The sequence below is a fragment of the Podarcis vaucheri genome, assembly GCF_965113315.1.
Source record: "Podarcis vaucheri genome assembly, chromosome: 7".
NCBI classification, from domain to species: Eukaryota; Metazoa; Chordata; class Lepidosauria; order Squamata; family Lacertidae; genus Podarcis; species Podarcis vaucheri.
The window spans coordinates 22625074-22642111 of NC_138765.1; the positions used below are offsets into that span (position 1 = coordinate 22625074).

The following is a 17038-nucleotide window of genomic DNA, read 5'->3' on the forward strand; positions in this document are numbered from 1 at the left end:
GAAATAAGTGCTGTTATGTGTAGTAAGGTTGCTCCCTAACTGCAATGAGCACAAACCATTGAACACAGGGGGACTTCTTTGTAACATATATAGGATTGTGCTGTAGATGTTTCACAAATAAAACTGATGGGATATAATTGTTTTCCATATACGTACCTACACCTTGTGATGGAATTTATTTAATTCTGTAATCTGGATGGTAGTTGCTTTTACCAGTGCTGTCTTTATGACCTCAATGCTTTATGACCCCATGTGCCAGCTTACTTGGATCTAGCTAATCACAACTTTGCATAAATGGAGATTTCCTTTGGTTTCCTGGAGCAGTTCCATCTATGCATATTTGTGGTACCTGTTGCTATTTACAAATGAGGTCATTCTTAGAAACAAATATAGAAAATATTTAATCTGCTTATCAGCAGTTGGTTTCTGAAAACCGCTGTATTGGTTCATAGAACTTTAGTAACAGACCCAGATTTCTGTAGGTTCAGAAATTGTTCGTAATTGTTGGTGTGGATATCAGGTTAGATATCTTGCATCTCTAGCTGTGCCTGAGTTGAACCTGTAAGTAAGGTTGAGATATGAATTTGTGGCATCTGTACAGCACTGGCAATTATTTGTTAGCCCCTGATTTTGAATAATAGGTTTTCTTGTTCTCAGACTCACACTACTGTAGTAATGTGGGGATATGTACTATCTCAGGTGTAATCGTAGTATATTAACTCATTTATGAGTGAGCACAACTTTTAAGAAACTAAGAATCTTGGATGAACTTTATGCATTTTTTCTGCATGGTCACTAGTAGGCAACATTTGTGCAGTATTTAAGTTCAGCATATGCCTGATTTCATACTAGTCTGCCCTATGCTCTTGCAAAACCTCTGCTGCCATTGTGAAGCCATGAGTATTTCTTCACCTAGTCTAGCCTATACAGTACTGTAAGAAGTAACATCACTGAAACCTGTGAGATAACTATGTCGTGCTAAGTGAGTGGAGTCTAAGAAACCCATGGTGGAATTAATCTTTTCCATTCCTCTAGAATGGAAGCCTTTGGGAAAGGACCATTGGATAACATGTTGCAGACTCATGTAAACTAGGTAGAAGAATAGGGGCTTCCTTTCCTTGTTATGGTGCACTAATAGCTCAGGAGAATAAAAAGTTGTGGGACTTGTTGTTTCTGCAGCTGAGGAGGCTGAGCTGATAGGTGTCTCACTTTTTCTGATTTGCCCAGAATGTCCAGATACAGGATTTTGGATGGGTAGAATATTTGTGTAGGTTGTTTGCTTGTTTGTTATTTGAAGTTACATAGCCTTTCACACTTGGGGTTCAGGTTTTTTACACGCTGACTGAAAGTGCCACTGGGGACATGGAAAGGTTACAATGCTATAGGCACTTCTTGTGGTTGCTCACTGATACCATGGTATTTACTGATAACATGTTGTTAGATGTGGACAGTACAGATAAGGATCAGGAAGTTATTTTGTGATAGAAGTTGATGATTTCATAAACCTCAGTAGTAGTTCAGTGGAAGATGACCCTTGGTAGTAAGTAAAGTGAAAGGTGACATGGTTGGGATGTAGTAAATACTTTGTTCTTAGCTGAAAAGGACAGTAAAGAAAGAAAGAGAAGCTCTCTGAGTCTTGGCAAAATACAAGATAGCTATGAGCAACAAAATGTGAATTAACAAAAAAAAAAAACCAAAAAAGACAAATTGATTATTGGATTACTAAATGGGTATTTTCACTAAGGATGCAGAGATATTAATAACTTTGTAAAAGGCTTTGATGAAAGATATTCCAGATGTTCAAGAAGAATAATTTTATAGAACCATGGAGCTGAAGGACCCCAAGGCCACCTCGTTTATTCACCATCACAAGGTGGGGTTATCTGTACATCAGCATAAGATCAATCAATGAAAATTCAAACCACAACATGTCACAAGCTGAGAGCAAGTACATCACATAACTCTGTAAGCATAAATCATTTTAGGTGATTGAAATGAGCAGTCCAAGGCACATGCTGCAAATTCATGTTGTTTCTGTGACCTCTTTAGAATGAGTTTACTGCAGGGCAAACCTTTGTCTACAGCCTTTTTCACCTGGTGCTAGTTGCAGAATTCTGACATCTTTGCAGTGATAGACTACTATGGCTACTGTTCTAGAAAGTGGAACAAGTTTTGCATGGTTTTTCATAGGCAACCACAGCATCTGGTGCAGCCACCAGGTACATTAAGGGCACCAAAATACCTGTTTCCTTCATGGCTTGTATTGGATGTGGCAGTTGCCCAGAAGTGGGGAACTCCTTTCTCCACTCACCCCTGCAGGCCAACTTGTGACATATGTGCAGGGGCTGTCATGCGGAAAGGTGACAACTTGAAAGAGACTTACCTTTGAAATCCGTTTGCAAACAGTTTCAATCCATGCTGCTTGCAAATGGACTTCAAAGTGATGACAGCCATACCTTTACCTGACATCAAATATGATGTTAGAAGTGGGACAAATCAGTATGGTTTGGAGGAAATGGCCTTGCAGGCAAAATTAGGACTTCTGGGCCTAATTAGGCACATGAGCTGGAGGTTCCTTGTCCCTGCAGTAGCAAAAGATCAGTGAGATGATCACTTTACAAGAGTAAAAGTAAGTTGAATGAGAAACATGGCACTGTCTGTTCTGTTTACATTCCCAAAGAGAAACTGAAATGTTCTAAGGTGGTAAGCAAGCAGCTCTGATTTTGACCTCTTAAAGCTGAGGTTGAAAGATGACCCATCCACTTTAGAAATGATAGCCTTCTCCTAAGTGTGTGAATGGACAACAACATTATGATCTGGTGTCAGACTTTATATGGAACTAATAAGTTCCATGGTTTTATAGAAAGGAGGTTTCTTGAACCTGTTAAGACATTTGACAAAGTTTCTGTAAAAATCAGAGGCTGGGTAGGCTATTTTATTTTTCCTGGATGCTAGCAGAACACAAAATTGTTAGCTGGGTAATCCTTTTATAGTTCACAGACTTCATTTTGTGTTAATTTGATAAAAGACTGGTTACAGAAAATCCACAAAGAAGAGGAAGGTGTTGTTGTTAAGGCTTGCATACATTTGTTGATACTCTGTTCTCAGTTCTTTTTGAGCTCTTGTTGAAACTATAGGATGGATACTGTTCAGCGGCCATAGCATAAATAACTCATTTGGCATTTAGCACACTAGGAAGCGTCTTCATCTATCTGAAGGAGAAGCTGGAAGTACAAAAAAGGATCTATTAAGAGTAGAAACAATGTGGCTTGTGAGAATCCTGTATCATTGTTGGTTTTACCATTGTGAAGGCTTCTTACTGTCATTCCAAATTACAGGGAAGTTGGGGCAGTATGACTGAGTTAAGAGCACATATGCTGATGGTCTTGTCATCTGCCTCCTTTTACTATTTGCCTAAATTACTTTCGGCATAATTTCTCAATTAATTTAAACCATTAGGACTAATTCCTACCTGAATGGCTGCCCCACTTACCATTGTCCTGCCTTGAACTCAAGATCTGGGTGTGAGGTTGTACTTGAAGTTTTTCATACAGAATGTTGACAAACTGGATGCCATCAGATGGAACATAATTTACACAGAACTGCTATAAGGAGCCTGATGAAGTATCTTTAGTCTTTTCTATAAATCTTGTAGTCTACCTTACTTGGGTATCATTACATTTCATGAAATGTTTCTATGCTTACTTAACTTTTATCAGCCAGTGTTCCTGGTTGAAGCACTGTCCCAGCCCTCCAAATACCTTTTTCCAAATCCTGTGGAAATCAATTCAGTCCTCCTTCTCACATATCCAGCTTTAAATCCCCAAATACCTTGTTAACCATACTTAATTATTTTCTTGTACATCCTTCTTTCACATTTTGATTAAATGTTTACTTGTAGTAAACTTTGTGTGGGAAAATTTGCATTTCATTATAAGAGAAATAGAACTGTTAGTGGAGAAGGGTAATGGTCCCATTTGACAATGTAGATCCAGTTCAGTTTCTGTTATCTCCTTCCTAGTCTTCTTTGATTGTTCAGATTTTGCATTCTAAACCAAGGTAGATGGAGACCAAATGGCACTGACTATGTCAGCACATCTCCTAGTTTCAACACTGTTGCAGAAGATGGGGAAAGGGAATTTCCTAGTGTCAAAAAAGAATGAATTTAAGATAATGTAGAAAAATAAGTTATATTAGGAGCCTAATATACTGCTGTGGTCCACAATAATCATTCAGCTAAAATTGGTTTCACAATATTTTGGCCATAGTTTTAGGAAAGAGTAATATGTATAACAATCCTAACTCTGTATTCATAGTCAGATCATTGAGTTTATATAATTGGCTTTGAAATTCTGATTCAAGAGCAGGCCATTCCCAACATTCCAAAAGCTTCCAACAAATTCAGGTTGTGATTGCCTCTGGACAATAGGTGTTTGGTTGTATTTGAACAACCTTAGTAAAGGAACTTGGACAGACCTGAAAGTCATTGCTTAAAATTTCAGCTCTGTGCACTGCGACTGACAAAAACCCACATTAAAAGCTAACAACTTCAGAATGAATTGGAAAATAATTGGTTAAACTAACATAACTCTCCAATGTACATGCAACTTAGTACTATGTGTAGTCTTAGGTAAAGGGACCCCTGACCATTAGGTCCAGTCGTGGCCGACTCTGGGGTTGCGGTGCTCATCTCGCTTTATTGGCCGAGGGAGCCGGCGTGCAGCTTCTGGGTCATGTGGCCAGCATGACTAAGCCGCTTCTGGTGAACCAGAGCAGCACACGGAAACGCCATTTACCTTCCTGCCAGAGCAGTACCTATTTATCCACTTGCACTTTGACATGCTTTCGAACTGCTAGGTTGGCAGGAGCAGGGACTGAGCCACGGGAGCTCACCCCGTTGTGGGGATTCGAACCACCGACCTTCTGATCGGCAAGTCCTAGGCGCTGTTAGTTTCCTCATATTTCAGAAGTGAATATTGAGCATAAGCTGAAGTGATAAGAACCATGGTCAAAAAGAGAGAACTAGATTAGAATGTTGAATATGGTATGAGGTTTGTCCATTGACTTAATACTAAATAAAACTGGAGAGCACTGAGTAGTTTTTAAACAAGCACATATTTTATGCTAGTACAAACCTGTGGCTCTTACTTGCACAGAATGTAGTAGTAGTCTCTAGTAATACTGAGTTAAAAAAATATTAAACCCATTCATGGAAGATCAGAGTATCTACAGTAAAACTGTTAATGGCTGGAGGAGAACAGCAGGAAGAGACTCTCTGTTAGTATCCTGGGTCATTAAAACATATTGTGACATCCAAATCTAGTCACTGTTGGAAACAGGATACTTGGCTGGCTGGACCTTTAGTATGACCCTGAATAGCTCCTCTTGTCTACTCAAGGCCTCTTCACTGAGACAGGATCTTTCACACCCAAACATGACTAGTAGGTTAATCCATGTCACCCATATTACTGCCAGCAGTCTGCTGCATAGTATTCCCGCTGCCACAGTCTTAGTTCTGTGCACTTGATTTGTGAGATTTCCATGTATGTAATTCAGTGAGAAATCTAGCAGTAATTCTAGGCTTAAGTATTTTCACTTGCACTGTGTTTGCTGCTGTATGATATCCTCATGACCAATAATACAGTGTTTATCTTGAAAATATTATTATGCTCTGAACTCACTTCGGTCTGTGATGATAATATTCCCCTGCAATGTTTGTGACAGTGCCCTGAATCATCTCTATATACCCTACCTTTTACTCAGAAGTATGGCTCATAGACTTACGGAAACTTGTTCCAAGTAAGTGTTCTTATGATTTCAACATAAGCTTCTATCTTCAGCACTCTTGGAGGCACATTCCATTAAAGTCCGTGAGACATACTTTTCAGTGGAGTCTTGTTTTCCTCACTTTAATCCTTCCACATTGGTCTTCTCTGGCCTCGCTTGATATGTGTTGAATTTTATAAACAGGTTTTCTTTTGCTCTTCCTTTCCTCCCTGAGATGTTACTCAGGGCCCATCTAATTTCACAACAGTGGCAGTTAACTCTTCAGTTCTTTTTGCCCAATAGAAATATGAGCCCGTTACATGCTTGAATCCCATGGCTTTAGAATGAAGTTCAGCAGAAGGGATTCCTAATCATTCTGGCCACATTTTGACTGGGAATATAACTAAGCTTTATGAGGCTTGCATGTGATGAAGGTAAGACCATTACTAAGTTGCAATGAGGAAAAGAGCTCTCAAGGAGCATGGAATAGATTCCACCTCAAAGAAAGATGCCATTTTGCTAAACAAGATGTTTTTCAGTGCTCAGTGTTTAAGTTGACAGTAGTCTGAAAGTTCCCAGGTTTATAATGAACTCTGTGGCATTCTGATGTAAATCATAGATAGATGTTTTTCTTCAATCAGGGAAAGGCCTGTGGCCCTTCAGATTTTGTTGGACTACAGCTACCAACATCCATGACCAATGGCCATGCTGGCTGGGATTGATGAGTGTTCAGTGTCCAAAACATTTGGGGTGCTGCAGGTTCCCCACCCCTGTTCTAAGGACAGACAAGTAGTTGGCATTCTTCCATATTGGATCATATGACATTAGAATTTTCTGCAAAGGTTTTGTTTGCTGCCTTAAGTTTTTGAGCATTTCTGAAGGCTGTAATTTAGACTGGGTTTGCATGATCTTTTTTCTTTATTTCCACACCTCCAGTAGCTTGAATTGAGTCTCTAGGCCCAGTGGGTTAGAAAGAAATGCAGTCCTGCAGCACAGGTTAGCAGGCACCTAGGCTTAAATAAAAGTGAGGCTCCTAACTCATTTCAGGACCCTTTGGCTAGAACCTTGACAGTAGATTATAGGTTTCTGACTAGGGTGCAAGGCAGTCGAGTTGTACGTGGAGACCTAGCCTTTTTTTACCCTTGTCCTTTTTAAGGAATCCGTGAAATGTCCAAAACCTCTGATCTGGTAGAACTGTGGCAGTGAACCTCTGTTGAGGATACCTGGTGCCCTGTGGCTGGCAAAAGAAAAGGCAGGCACAGCTAGGGAATTGCAGCCAGGCCAGGCAGCCTTTTATGTTAGCCTTGCCAGTTACACCGAAGGATGGAGACAGATAGGAAATTAAATTCAAGCACCCCATGGGATTCTGAACTGGGGGAGATTTTTGCACCCAGCTGGCTCTGAGATTCACTGAACAGGAGAGATCACGACTGCCGTGAGTGGCTGTGGCATCGTGCCAACACCATGAGCCCTGTTGTTGCTGGGTCTCCCTTTGCAGGTTATTTCTAGCCCCTGTTCCTGGAAGGAGAGCCAGTTCTTTACCGAGGTATTTTTGGAGACTCTCGCCTTCTCCTCTTTCTTGCTTTGTTTGGGCATAATCAGCCCATTGCATCCCGGAGAACCTAGCAACACCGCCTGGCTTCCCATTGGTTCCCTGGCAGCTCCGCTTCTCCAATGAGAAGCTTGTTGCCATGGCAGAGGCACCACTGCACAGAAGCGAGTGAAGAGGCGGGGATTGAATTTGCTGCCTGGTGGAAATCTGCAGGGCAGAACAGGGACCAAGCAGAGGGTTAATGTGTAGCCTGTGGCCTGGAAGCGGAGTGCAGGCTTGGCCCTGTGCCAGTGACGTACAATGCCAGGGAGGGCTAACGGAATGAAACTCCCCTAGGTAGCCCTACATGTTTGGAAATGCAGCTTCTTGGCTAATTTCTCCTCTGCTGCAAAGAGAGCAAGTAACATGTTTCCTCTTCTCAACCCCTCCCCAGTCTGCCCCCCCCCCCGCCGCACAGCAAGAAACTGCTTTGGCAAGGGACACACACAGTCTCAAAAAGCTTGTTGTGCATTCTCCTTGTGTAGGGACTGGGCAGCTGTTGCTGTACAGTTCCATCAGAAGCCATTGCAGTGGTAGAGCTGATAGTGCTGACATGTTCAGAAATCATAGGGCTGCCCGATGAATGTCTGAAAGTACGTTAGGGTTCTTTTCGTTTCAGCAGTTAGTGTACATTGTAATGGTTTAGCCCCCTTATTTCCTTAGACAACTATTTTGTGCTGCCGCTATTAATGTTTTTAAATTGATCTCTCATCTGGCAATCTGTTTTATGGTTCTTGGTTGTTGGAAGGAATTGCCTTGTTGCAGTAATTTGGCTGTGGCAGATTCCAAAAACTGCACCCATAAACTCTTATCCCCCTCCTTTCCCTTAGGAGGCCTAATTAGAAAACCTAGCTCTAGCACACATTAGGGCTAGTAAACCTCAGATTACTTGATAGGAGACCCTCCCTTTCAGTCTGCATGCCACTGAGCTGCTTCTATCCGCCTTCTGAAATTGTTGCAGAAGGTCAAGCATTTTGTTTGCATGTTTTTTATTACATTGCACCTATTGAACTGTATTCACTATGCAGTTCACAACATACTAAACTCAATAATACCATGCAAGTTTACCAGTAAGCATCTTAATGGTACAAAGCATATTAAAAATTGTGGCTATAAAATATTAGCACCAGCGGAAGCATAGCATAGTCATAGATGTTTATCATCACCTGCCAGTGTGCTCTGATCATAGAGGTATAGGGTGGACATGAGACAGGACACAGGCCAGGGCTGCTTTGATGGGTGCCCATGCTATAGCAACAGGACGCAGGAGCTTAAACAGAAATCAGCCAATGGGCAAACTAGAATTCTCCAACTGGAACTGTTTGTTCATGAGGGAGCCATCTGGGGAACTTGGGCGAAGACATTTCCTTCTGTCTCCAGAGAGAAGAAATGGTGGCATCTTCTTTCCTCCTGAAGAGATATAACCTCTTCTCATCCCAGGAGTTGATTTCATAAGGAAAATAGAATATGCCACAAAAATGATTCTTTAAAAGTTTAATTGGGAGAGCAGTGGTCCTCCACCAGGCTTTTTGGTCTTTCTCTGCAGCTGTGGGTCACTTGCATGAGACATTTTGAGGTCTTAGCTCTCCTGATCTGCTTCTGCAGTGCACCAAGAGTTAATGAAGGGGTCTGTCACATTGAAAGTCTAGAGAGCAAACAAGAGCTTTCAGGACTGATAGTATTTCAAGCTATGACCATTCTGACTGGGTGCCTGAAATATAGCATGTAACTGGGAATTCTTTATGCCTTCCTCATAAAGCTTCAAATTTCTAGTCAAGAGCCCAACAGTGCTACCTCTAATTGTGTTGTGATGCAGGACTTTCATCACAATATGTTGTATGTAGAATGTTTCTCAGATACCACCAAGGCTTTTGCTGCAGCTTTTAAAGCTATAGAACAAATGCCACCCCCAGAGACCCTGTCCTCCTAGAGACCAGGCATTGGAGATATCCCCTCCATGGTTGCAGCCAGTGGATGTTTGTAGCTTGCAAACACTTTCCCCAGATCAAGTAAGGAAATTTAGCAAATACACTACTTCAGCATAGATATGGACAGCACACTTGTGCAAGTTGGTGAGGAAAACATAGTTTCTTCCCAAGCAGAATTTTGAAGGGCTCACCAGGTCCTGAAGGCACCAGAACCTGAACAGATGGTCAGAAAAGTACAATAAAGTTGAGGTAAAGCTGAAAACGAGAAGTCTGTCTCTTTATTTACACCTCTCAAACTATTCTGACCGTCTATGCTGCAGTATAATGAATGGGAGAACAGTGCCTCAACAATTGGGGGAGCATGGTTTTTGAGAAATGCTTTGAAGCATAACTTTTGGTTTATTGGGGGCAAGTAAATTTATGCCAGCAGGGGACAGTGGAAACTTGACTTATATCAGGAGTTAATAGTAAGAACATATGAATTGAAGAAGAACCTGTTGGATCATAACAAAGGTCCATCTGGTCCAGCTTCTTGTTCTCTCAGCGATGAGCCAGATGACTATGGGAAATCCACAAGCAGGACATGAGGGCAGTAGCCCTCTCTTTACTTATGATTCCAAGTAGCTAGTATTCAGAGGCATGCTGCCTCCAACAGTATGTGTTATTTGAATACTGTGTACCTTACAGGTACTAGAATTCAAAAACTATTTTGATATGCTGTAGAGAATTCAGAGGAGAGGTAAGAACTAGTTATATGAGGAAAAGGTCAAGAAATTGGGGTGCATATTATAGGTGGGGAAAGTCACAGGACATTCTTCATCTTCAAACAGAAGATTTCAGAAAGGGGGGTCACTGTTTGCTTTCTTTCCTTAAGTTCTTAAGGTTGGGATGAAAAGCCCATTTCTTATGTTTAGCAGGGTGAATATCCCAAGTATAAGAGCAATTCATACTGAAATCATCTTCCTCAGGAATTTTTGAACCATCTCTGTTGGAAGTTTATGAAAGGGCGGTGTGTGCACTAGCCTAGGATACTTGAGGTATAGGGTATCTTTCCAAAGCCAGGAGATCAAACTAGAGGTCTCAAGTTCGGATTCCAAGTCTAGATTCTGGGGTTTTGCTATTATGACCAGAACTGTGTTTGAACTGACCTCTTCCCCACCGTGCACATTTGTCTAAGTTGAATTAATGGCATTACTGAAAGTGCTCATGTGCACATTCTTTCTCTTTGATTCATGCACATCATTTCTCTGATAACAAAATATGAAGGTGTGTGCATGTTTATCAGCTATTAGTGGGTGCTGCTGTAAAAAAATCACTCTGCTTTTAAGGCCCCAGCCTATGCTCCTTTAGAAGAAAGGCCTTTCCCTGTGAACACATCCCATAGGAATGGTATTGGGGCTGGACCGAAAGCAGGATAAAGCCAGCTTAATTAGGGACGGGGAATTAGGAAAAAGCATGTGATTCTAGGAAGAACTGATTTGACCTCCAGCTCTGCCTTTCTCCTCCTGTATTTTACAGGTTTTACTCAGTTTTGTCTCTTTTTAAGATGATGGACCTGTCTCTGAACTGCAGGATCATACACTTCTGTATTCATTTTTGGTGGGCTTGTCTGCACCTACATACTTTTCAGTTGTTTCATCAATGCTGTTCACAACAGTATCTCCTTCAGTATAAACCATCTTGATCAGAGATCTGGTGGTATGGTGGAGCCATTTCACGAAGTGGGGTCTGCTTCTGGAGCCAGAAAGTATTAACATGGATGTAAGATTGTGACTGAGAATTTTGCTTCCCCAGTGTTGTGGCCCAACAAGTTAGGATTCAGATGTTGGCCAGACACAGCTTCAACACCCTACATATAAAGGATCATGCACATTCTTCCGATGTCATGTCACGTAGAAGTCATTGAGACTAGTTAGGTCAGCATAAAAGGCTGTGACTGTTACATGCCATGGAGACCATTTCTCTGTGAGTGCTTCATATAAAGTGTTTGGACAGCACTTCCAACAGACTGGCAGACATCAACTCCTAGAACTGAATGAGTTGAATCTCTGCCTGACGGTTCATGAGCTGAGGAACGGCAAAGCTGTTTTGAGATACAAAGATACAAGACCTGAGGTGCTCACTGCCCTGAATAGCCAGTTGCTGGATAATATTCAGTATGCTTTATTGCCTTTCTCCTGTGTAGAATGATCACTTAGTGCCCAGTATTCTTGGTCATAAACCCAGTCAACACCTCTGGGTTTTTTCAACCATCAGACAGCTATTCTTTCTCCTGTTGGTCAAAGAACAGTTGATACTGGAACCTATTTGGTATTTTACACCAAATAATTTAAGCCTTGATACCTGTGAGTTGAATACAGTAGTACAGCTGTATGGAGGTGTATAAGGATGTCTAGTACAGACATGAGAGATCAGTGTGGGGCAGAAGGAAAAAAATCTCTGTCTGTGGGGACTGGTGATTTAGATTGTGGCTCTGGTTGCTGAAGAGTACAAGGTTTCTAGGATTTTTCAGGATTATTATGTTAAACATCATCTGCACTGTAGGCTTCCCAGGCACATCAGAATAAATGCTATAGTCAGTGTTATGAACAGTGCTTTTTTCTGGAGGGGACGCAGGGGGATGCATACCGCTAAACATTTGGTTAATCTAAGTTTGGCCTCATTGAGAGGCAGTATTTCAATATGAGTAGGAAAATGAGAGTACCCCTAAACATATTTTTTTTTTTTTTGAAAAAAAGCACTGGTTATGAAGACCAGGAAGTTTAACCCTGAGAATTATTGCCCCATGATTGGTAGTTCTTATAACTCCTGTACAGTGCCCTTTTTTAAATGAAGAGTTGCTTGCTCAAGCTTCATAGCTGCATATTACTACTAAGGGAAAGTAGCAGGGAATAGGAATGTATAAATTTCCATTTCTGTATTCCCACTGGCCAGCCTACTTTAGGATAAAAGTGGTTGATTTGAATTTCCCTTCTTCCTAAAAATAAGTAAATAAAAATCATATTAGTTAACTAATATGGTCAACTAGTTAACTAGTTTTGCTTTCTCAGGATTAGATCTGGGCAGTAGTCTTACCAGTGTGGCTTGGTTCCCATGAGGAAGTCTCAGTCTTATGTAGTCCTCTCTCCCTTTGCATGCTCTGATTCCCTCCATTTCACAACACAGTTTGATCACTATTTGCAATTCTAGCTTGGGAGAGCAAGCACAAATCATAGTTTACCAGTTTGTGTGTAACAGCAAAGTATGGCAAAAAGATGATGTTCAGGAGGTGCAAATTTGGAGTGAGTATGCAAGGTAGAAGCTTACTTGTATCTGAATCAATCTTGTGTGAGCTAAGCTGAATACTGGCCAGACATGACCAAATGGGGGCTCGAGACAGAAGCAACAGTGGAAAGTAATCAAAATGCAAGGTCAATTTGCATAGAAAAGTAAAAGAGCTTGCAGAACAGAATACAATTGATTTGTGTTATGCTAACTGGCAGTTTCACTAGAAGTCTATGCTAGAATAAACCTACTATTTTAAATATTCAGACAATAATAAATTAGGATTATTTTTACCTGTTTTCTTTATTTTATAATAATAATAATATAATAATAATTTGTTATTTGTACCCCGCCCATCTGGCTGGGTTTCCCCAGCCACTCTGGGCGGCTTCCACAGAAACCAAAAATACACTAAAATCACACATTAAAAGCTTCCCTGAACAGGGCTGCCTTAAGATGTCTTCTGAATGTCAGGTAGTTGTTTATCGCTTTGACATCTAATGGGAGGGCGTTCCACAGGGCGGGTGCCACTACCGAGAAGGCCCTCTGTCTGGTTCCCTGTAGCTTTGCTTCTTGCAGTGAGGGAACTGCCAGAAGGCCCTCAGCGCTGGATCTCAGCGTCCGGGCAGAATGATAGGGGTGGAGATGCTCCTTCAGGTATACTGGGCCGAGGCCATTTAGGGCCTTAAAGGTCAACACCATCAATTTGAATTGTGCTCAGAAACGTACTGGGAGCCAATGTAGGTCTTTCAAGACCAGTGTTATGTGGTCTCGGCGGCCGCCCCCAGTCACTAGTCTAGCTGCCGCATTCTGGATTAGTTGTAGTTTCCGGGTCACCTTCAAAGGTAGCCCCACGTAGAGCGCATTGCAGTAGTCCAAGCGGGAGATAACCAGAGCATGCACCACTCTGGCGAGACAGTCCGCGGGCAGGTAGGGTCTCAGCCCGCGTACCAGGTGGAGTTGGTAGACAGCTGCCCTGGATACAGAATTGACCTGCGCCTCCATGGACAGCTGTGAGTCCAAAATGACTACCAGGCTGCGCACCTGGTCCTTCAGGGGTACAGTTACCCCATTCAGGACCAGGGAGTCCTCCACACCAGCCTGCCCCCTGTCCCCCAAAAACAGTACTTCTGTCTTGTCAGGATTTTTGTCTATTTTATTCTGATTTGCTTTAAATAGTTGACTTTTTTCAATGCTAGGCAATCAGGTCGGTGGGCTGGGATGCTCTGCTTGTAGTCCTACCAGAATTTGGAGACACGTAGAAGGGCCTCCTCTATGGCAGGAGGATCTCTGGTTCTGGAATGATTCCTCCTTAGAAGTGGGCCTCTCTTCAACATTACTGGATTTCAGATGCCAATGGAAAACATTTAATGATTTGCTACTAAAAAACACAAAACAAATATTTTAGATATTGTGATTTAGATTGTAATTTTTTGCAAATCATAACATAGCTGCCTTGAATATGATTTAACTAGAGAAAGTGGGCAAACAAATAAATGATGTTAACAATATACAATATTCACAATAGTATTTCTCCAATAATTCTGTACATTACAGTCATACATTTAATTTTTATATCAGTTAAGTATTCATTTTAAATTGACCATTCAAATTTCAGTTTTACATTTTACAACAATAAATAGCTCCTTCCAAAGACTATTTATCCAGATCAAGTAAACTTCCTAAAAAATTACATTCTTTAAAAAAATTATCAAAATAGTTCATTTTCCAAGCTCCTTCTCTATTTTCTCTTTGTTCCAATAAGTTAACTTTGCCATTAATCATTTTTCCAACAGTTTTTTTACCAGTTGTTGAGGTTCTTCCTTTTCCAGGTCTGTGCAATTAAGATTTTAGTTGCCATTAATAGATAGTGAATTAACTCTTTCTACTTTCAATTCAGTATCCTTTAAAGGTCAATTAAAAATGCTTTCATGTTTGCAATTATTTTTTTTAATTTATATATCTATGCTTAAACCACAGAGCCTTGGACTTGCCGATCAGAAGGTCGAGGTTCGATCCCCGCGATGGGGTGAGCTCCCGTTGCTCAGTCCCTGCTCCTACCAACCTAGCAGTTCGAAAGCACGTCAAAGTGCAAGTAGATAAATAGGTACCTCTCTGGTGGGAAGGTAAATGGCGTTTCCGTGCACTGCTCTGGTTCGCCCGAAGCGGCTTAGTCATGCTAGCCACATGACCTGGAAGCTGTATATCGGCTCCCTTGGCCAATAAAGTGAGATGAGCGCCACAACCCCAGAGTCGGCCACGACTGGACCTAATGGTCAGGGGTCCCTTTACCTTTGCTGTATGGTGCTCTTATGTTTGAAATACATTGTCCAGAGTCCTTCCCTGGGTGGTTTATAAATTAATAAATGTATTTATGGCCCTCATTCCCCAGCCACACTCTATTCCAAAAAATGTATAAACTGTGTACCAGACCTGAGGTTCTTATGAACATTGCTGTTTGGGCTGAGTAATAAAATGTGTAGCAACTCTTAAAAGTTTTGATGTGAAGAAATCCTCAAAATAGTACCTCCTGATATCAGATTCATATGCTCTGGCTGCCATCTTCTTGCATAACACTTCCACTTTTGCATGTGGTGGATGTGGATTTTCATGGTGATGGGAGCAGCGTGAGCTAAAAGGAGCCAAAAGGATGATGGTTTGATGGTGCTGGAATCAAAAGTTTGGTTATAGAAGTATCAGTGCAATGGACAATGGCTTTCTCTGATTTGAAAAGACACCAGAGTTTCAGTCAAAGATTGAATATTGCCTCATTTGGATTTTTAATGAGACTGATTGTTGGGAAACGGGGAGATCCATTGTAAAATACTATATTTGCCTGTAAGAAAGCATGATTGATATTTTAGTCAGGAAAGCCGTTAGCCGTCCCCCCCCCCCAAAAAAAAACAAACACACACCTCTCAGAGTGAATGTCTGAAACTATTATTCCAGTGGTGGTTGGCCAAGATGCTAGTTACTAGGAGAATGGGGTCTGGAAATTTATGCTAACATCACCACCACCCTGCAAAAACCCTCACAAAATGATTACATGTTCAGAAATATACTGAAACTGCATTTTTTTAATATTACTATTTTTTTCTGCAAAAATGGTGATAACATGCGGTCAGTTTAGACTCCTGTCCCACACTCCTCTTGACTCTAAGGATTTAGCAGAAACAGCTTGTTCAGTGACCATTCAGGTTTTTAGAAACCAGCACCAATGAGTTAATTCCTTTGGGAAAGTTCAAAGAGGCAAACAGTGGCCTGGAGGTAACATTTTAGAAAAGAGGGGTTTGGAATTGGCATGTTTCAGCCCCTCTCCTTAGTGGTTTCTCTGGCCTGCGTTTGGAAATCTTTTGTCAGCTGTTCCTCTGATCAGTTTCCACTTGGCCATGGCATGTAACCAGCTGTTTGCTTTGATCCAGCCAAGAGAGCATTCCACGCCCGCTGACCTTCCATAGCCTCTGCAATGACAGCTGTGTAGCACTGCTTTCTGCTTAGTGGCTTTAAGACTCTCTCTCGGGAGCACAACCTGGGCGAGCAACAGCCAAAAAGTGGACTTCAGCGAACAGCTTTCCATGGTGTGGACTTGAGTAGATGGTGTGGTTAGATAGCTTTTCCCATGGTGATCCCCTCCAGCACTGAGACCCATCTCAATACGATGCTGCTGACATTGCAATCGCATTGGGCCCGACAGGAGCCTTCCTGCTTTCTGCCCTCAGCCTGCTACAACAGGAAAATGGTCACAGGTAGGGACCATGTGTGGCAAATGAGAAAATACTGATTATCTGATCATATATGTCTTTGTTCTAAGCTATGAGGCCAAGAGCAGCAACTGAGGGAGACTTGGCAACCGCATAAGGGAGAACTAGAAGGAAGCTGAAGGACTATTATGCACTGAGGAAAGTCTCTGTAGATGGGAGAGGGAGGTTGTTGTCTCCTTTTAGTGTTAATGGGCTTAGGTGAAATCTGAAAATACCCTGGGGAAGAAGGCCAAGAAATCTAGGGTTTGGGCTTGATTGGTTTTTTTAAAATATGTTGAATAGCTTTGCTTGGAATACAAGGTGTGGTTTTTATTCAGTGCTTCAAGAATGAGACTCTGGGAAGGAGTAGGTCATCGGGACTACATGAGCTATGTGACTGAGTTAGGATAAGTTTTTAATTGTGAATACATACGCAAACACATATAAGGAGCATGCTTATAGCTACCACCTTTGCATGGATGATGCCTGAGTTTCATATGCAGTTTTGGCGCTCTTTGAATCATTGTATCTTGATGGTTGTAGAGCTCTGTAGGGAACTAGCTGTTATCTTTGTGGATTAGGGAATTGCATGTTTTACTAAAAGGGAAGTGGAAATGTACTTTAAATTAATCTGTGACCCTTTCTTTTATAAATGAAAATGCCCTAAAAGAGAAGCAGCGCCGCAGGCAAAGAGCAAAATTATATCTCTTGGCTTTGAAACTTAAATGAAAAATCTAAGACCAAATCTT

The 17038-nt window shown here is 41.5% G+C and overlaps 1 protein-coding gene and 1 long non-coding RNA gene across 4 annotated transcripts in view; one reads left to right on the forward strand and one right to left on the reverse strand.

Moving 5' to 3' along the window:
* Nucleotides 1–17038, forward strand: part of DYRK1B (dual specificity tyrosine phosphorylation regulated kinase 1B) — a 34118-nt gene that overhangs the window by 1980 nt on the left and 15100 nt on the right. Inside the window, exon 1 of one of the 3 annotated variants that reach the window (XM_082231617.1) lies at nt 6164–6200. The exons of 1 other annotated variant lie outside the window; for it this stretch is intronic. In XM_082231617.1, the coding sequence (XP_082087743.1) occupies nt 6179–6200 (22 nt within the window). In that variant the 5' untranslated portion in view covers nt 6164–6178. Of the gene's footprint in view, nt 1–6163; nt 6201–16031; nt 16296–17038 lie in introns of those variants that run through there. One more of the 3 variants, XM_082231616.1, reaches the window with a different exon arrangement.
* Nucleotides 13759–16120, reverse strand: LOC309537407. Its single transcript, XR_014221897.1, has 3 exons — nt 15999–16120; nt 15077–15216; nt 13759–13930 (listed from the first exon to the last, which is right to left on the reverse strand). It is a non-coding gene; the product is annotated as an uncharacterized lncRNA (long non-coding RNA).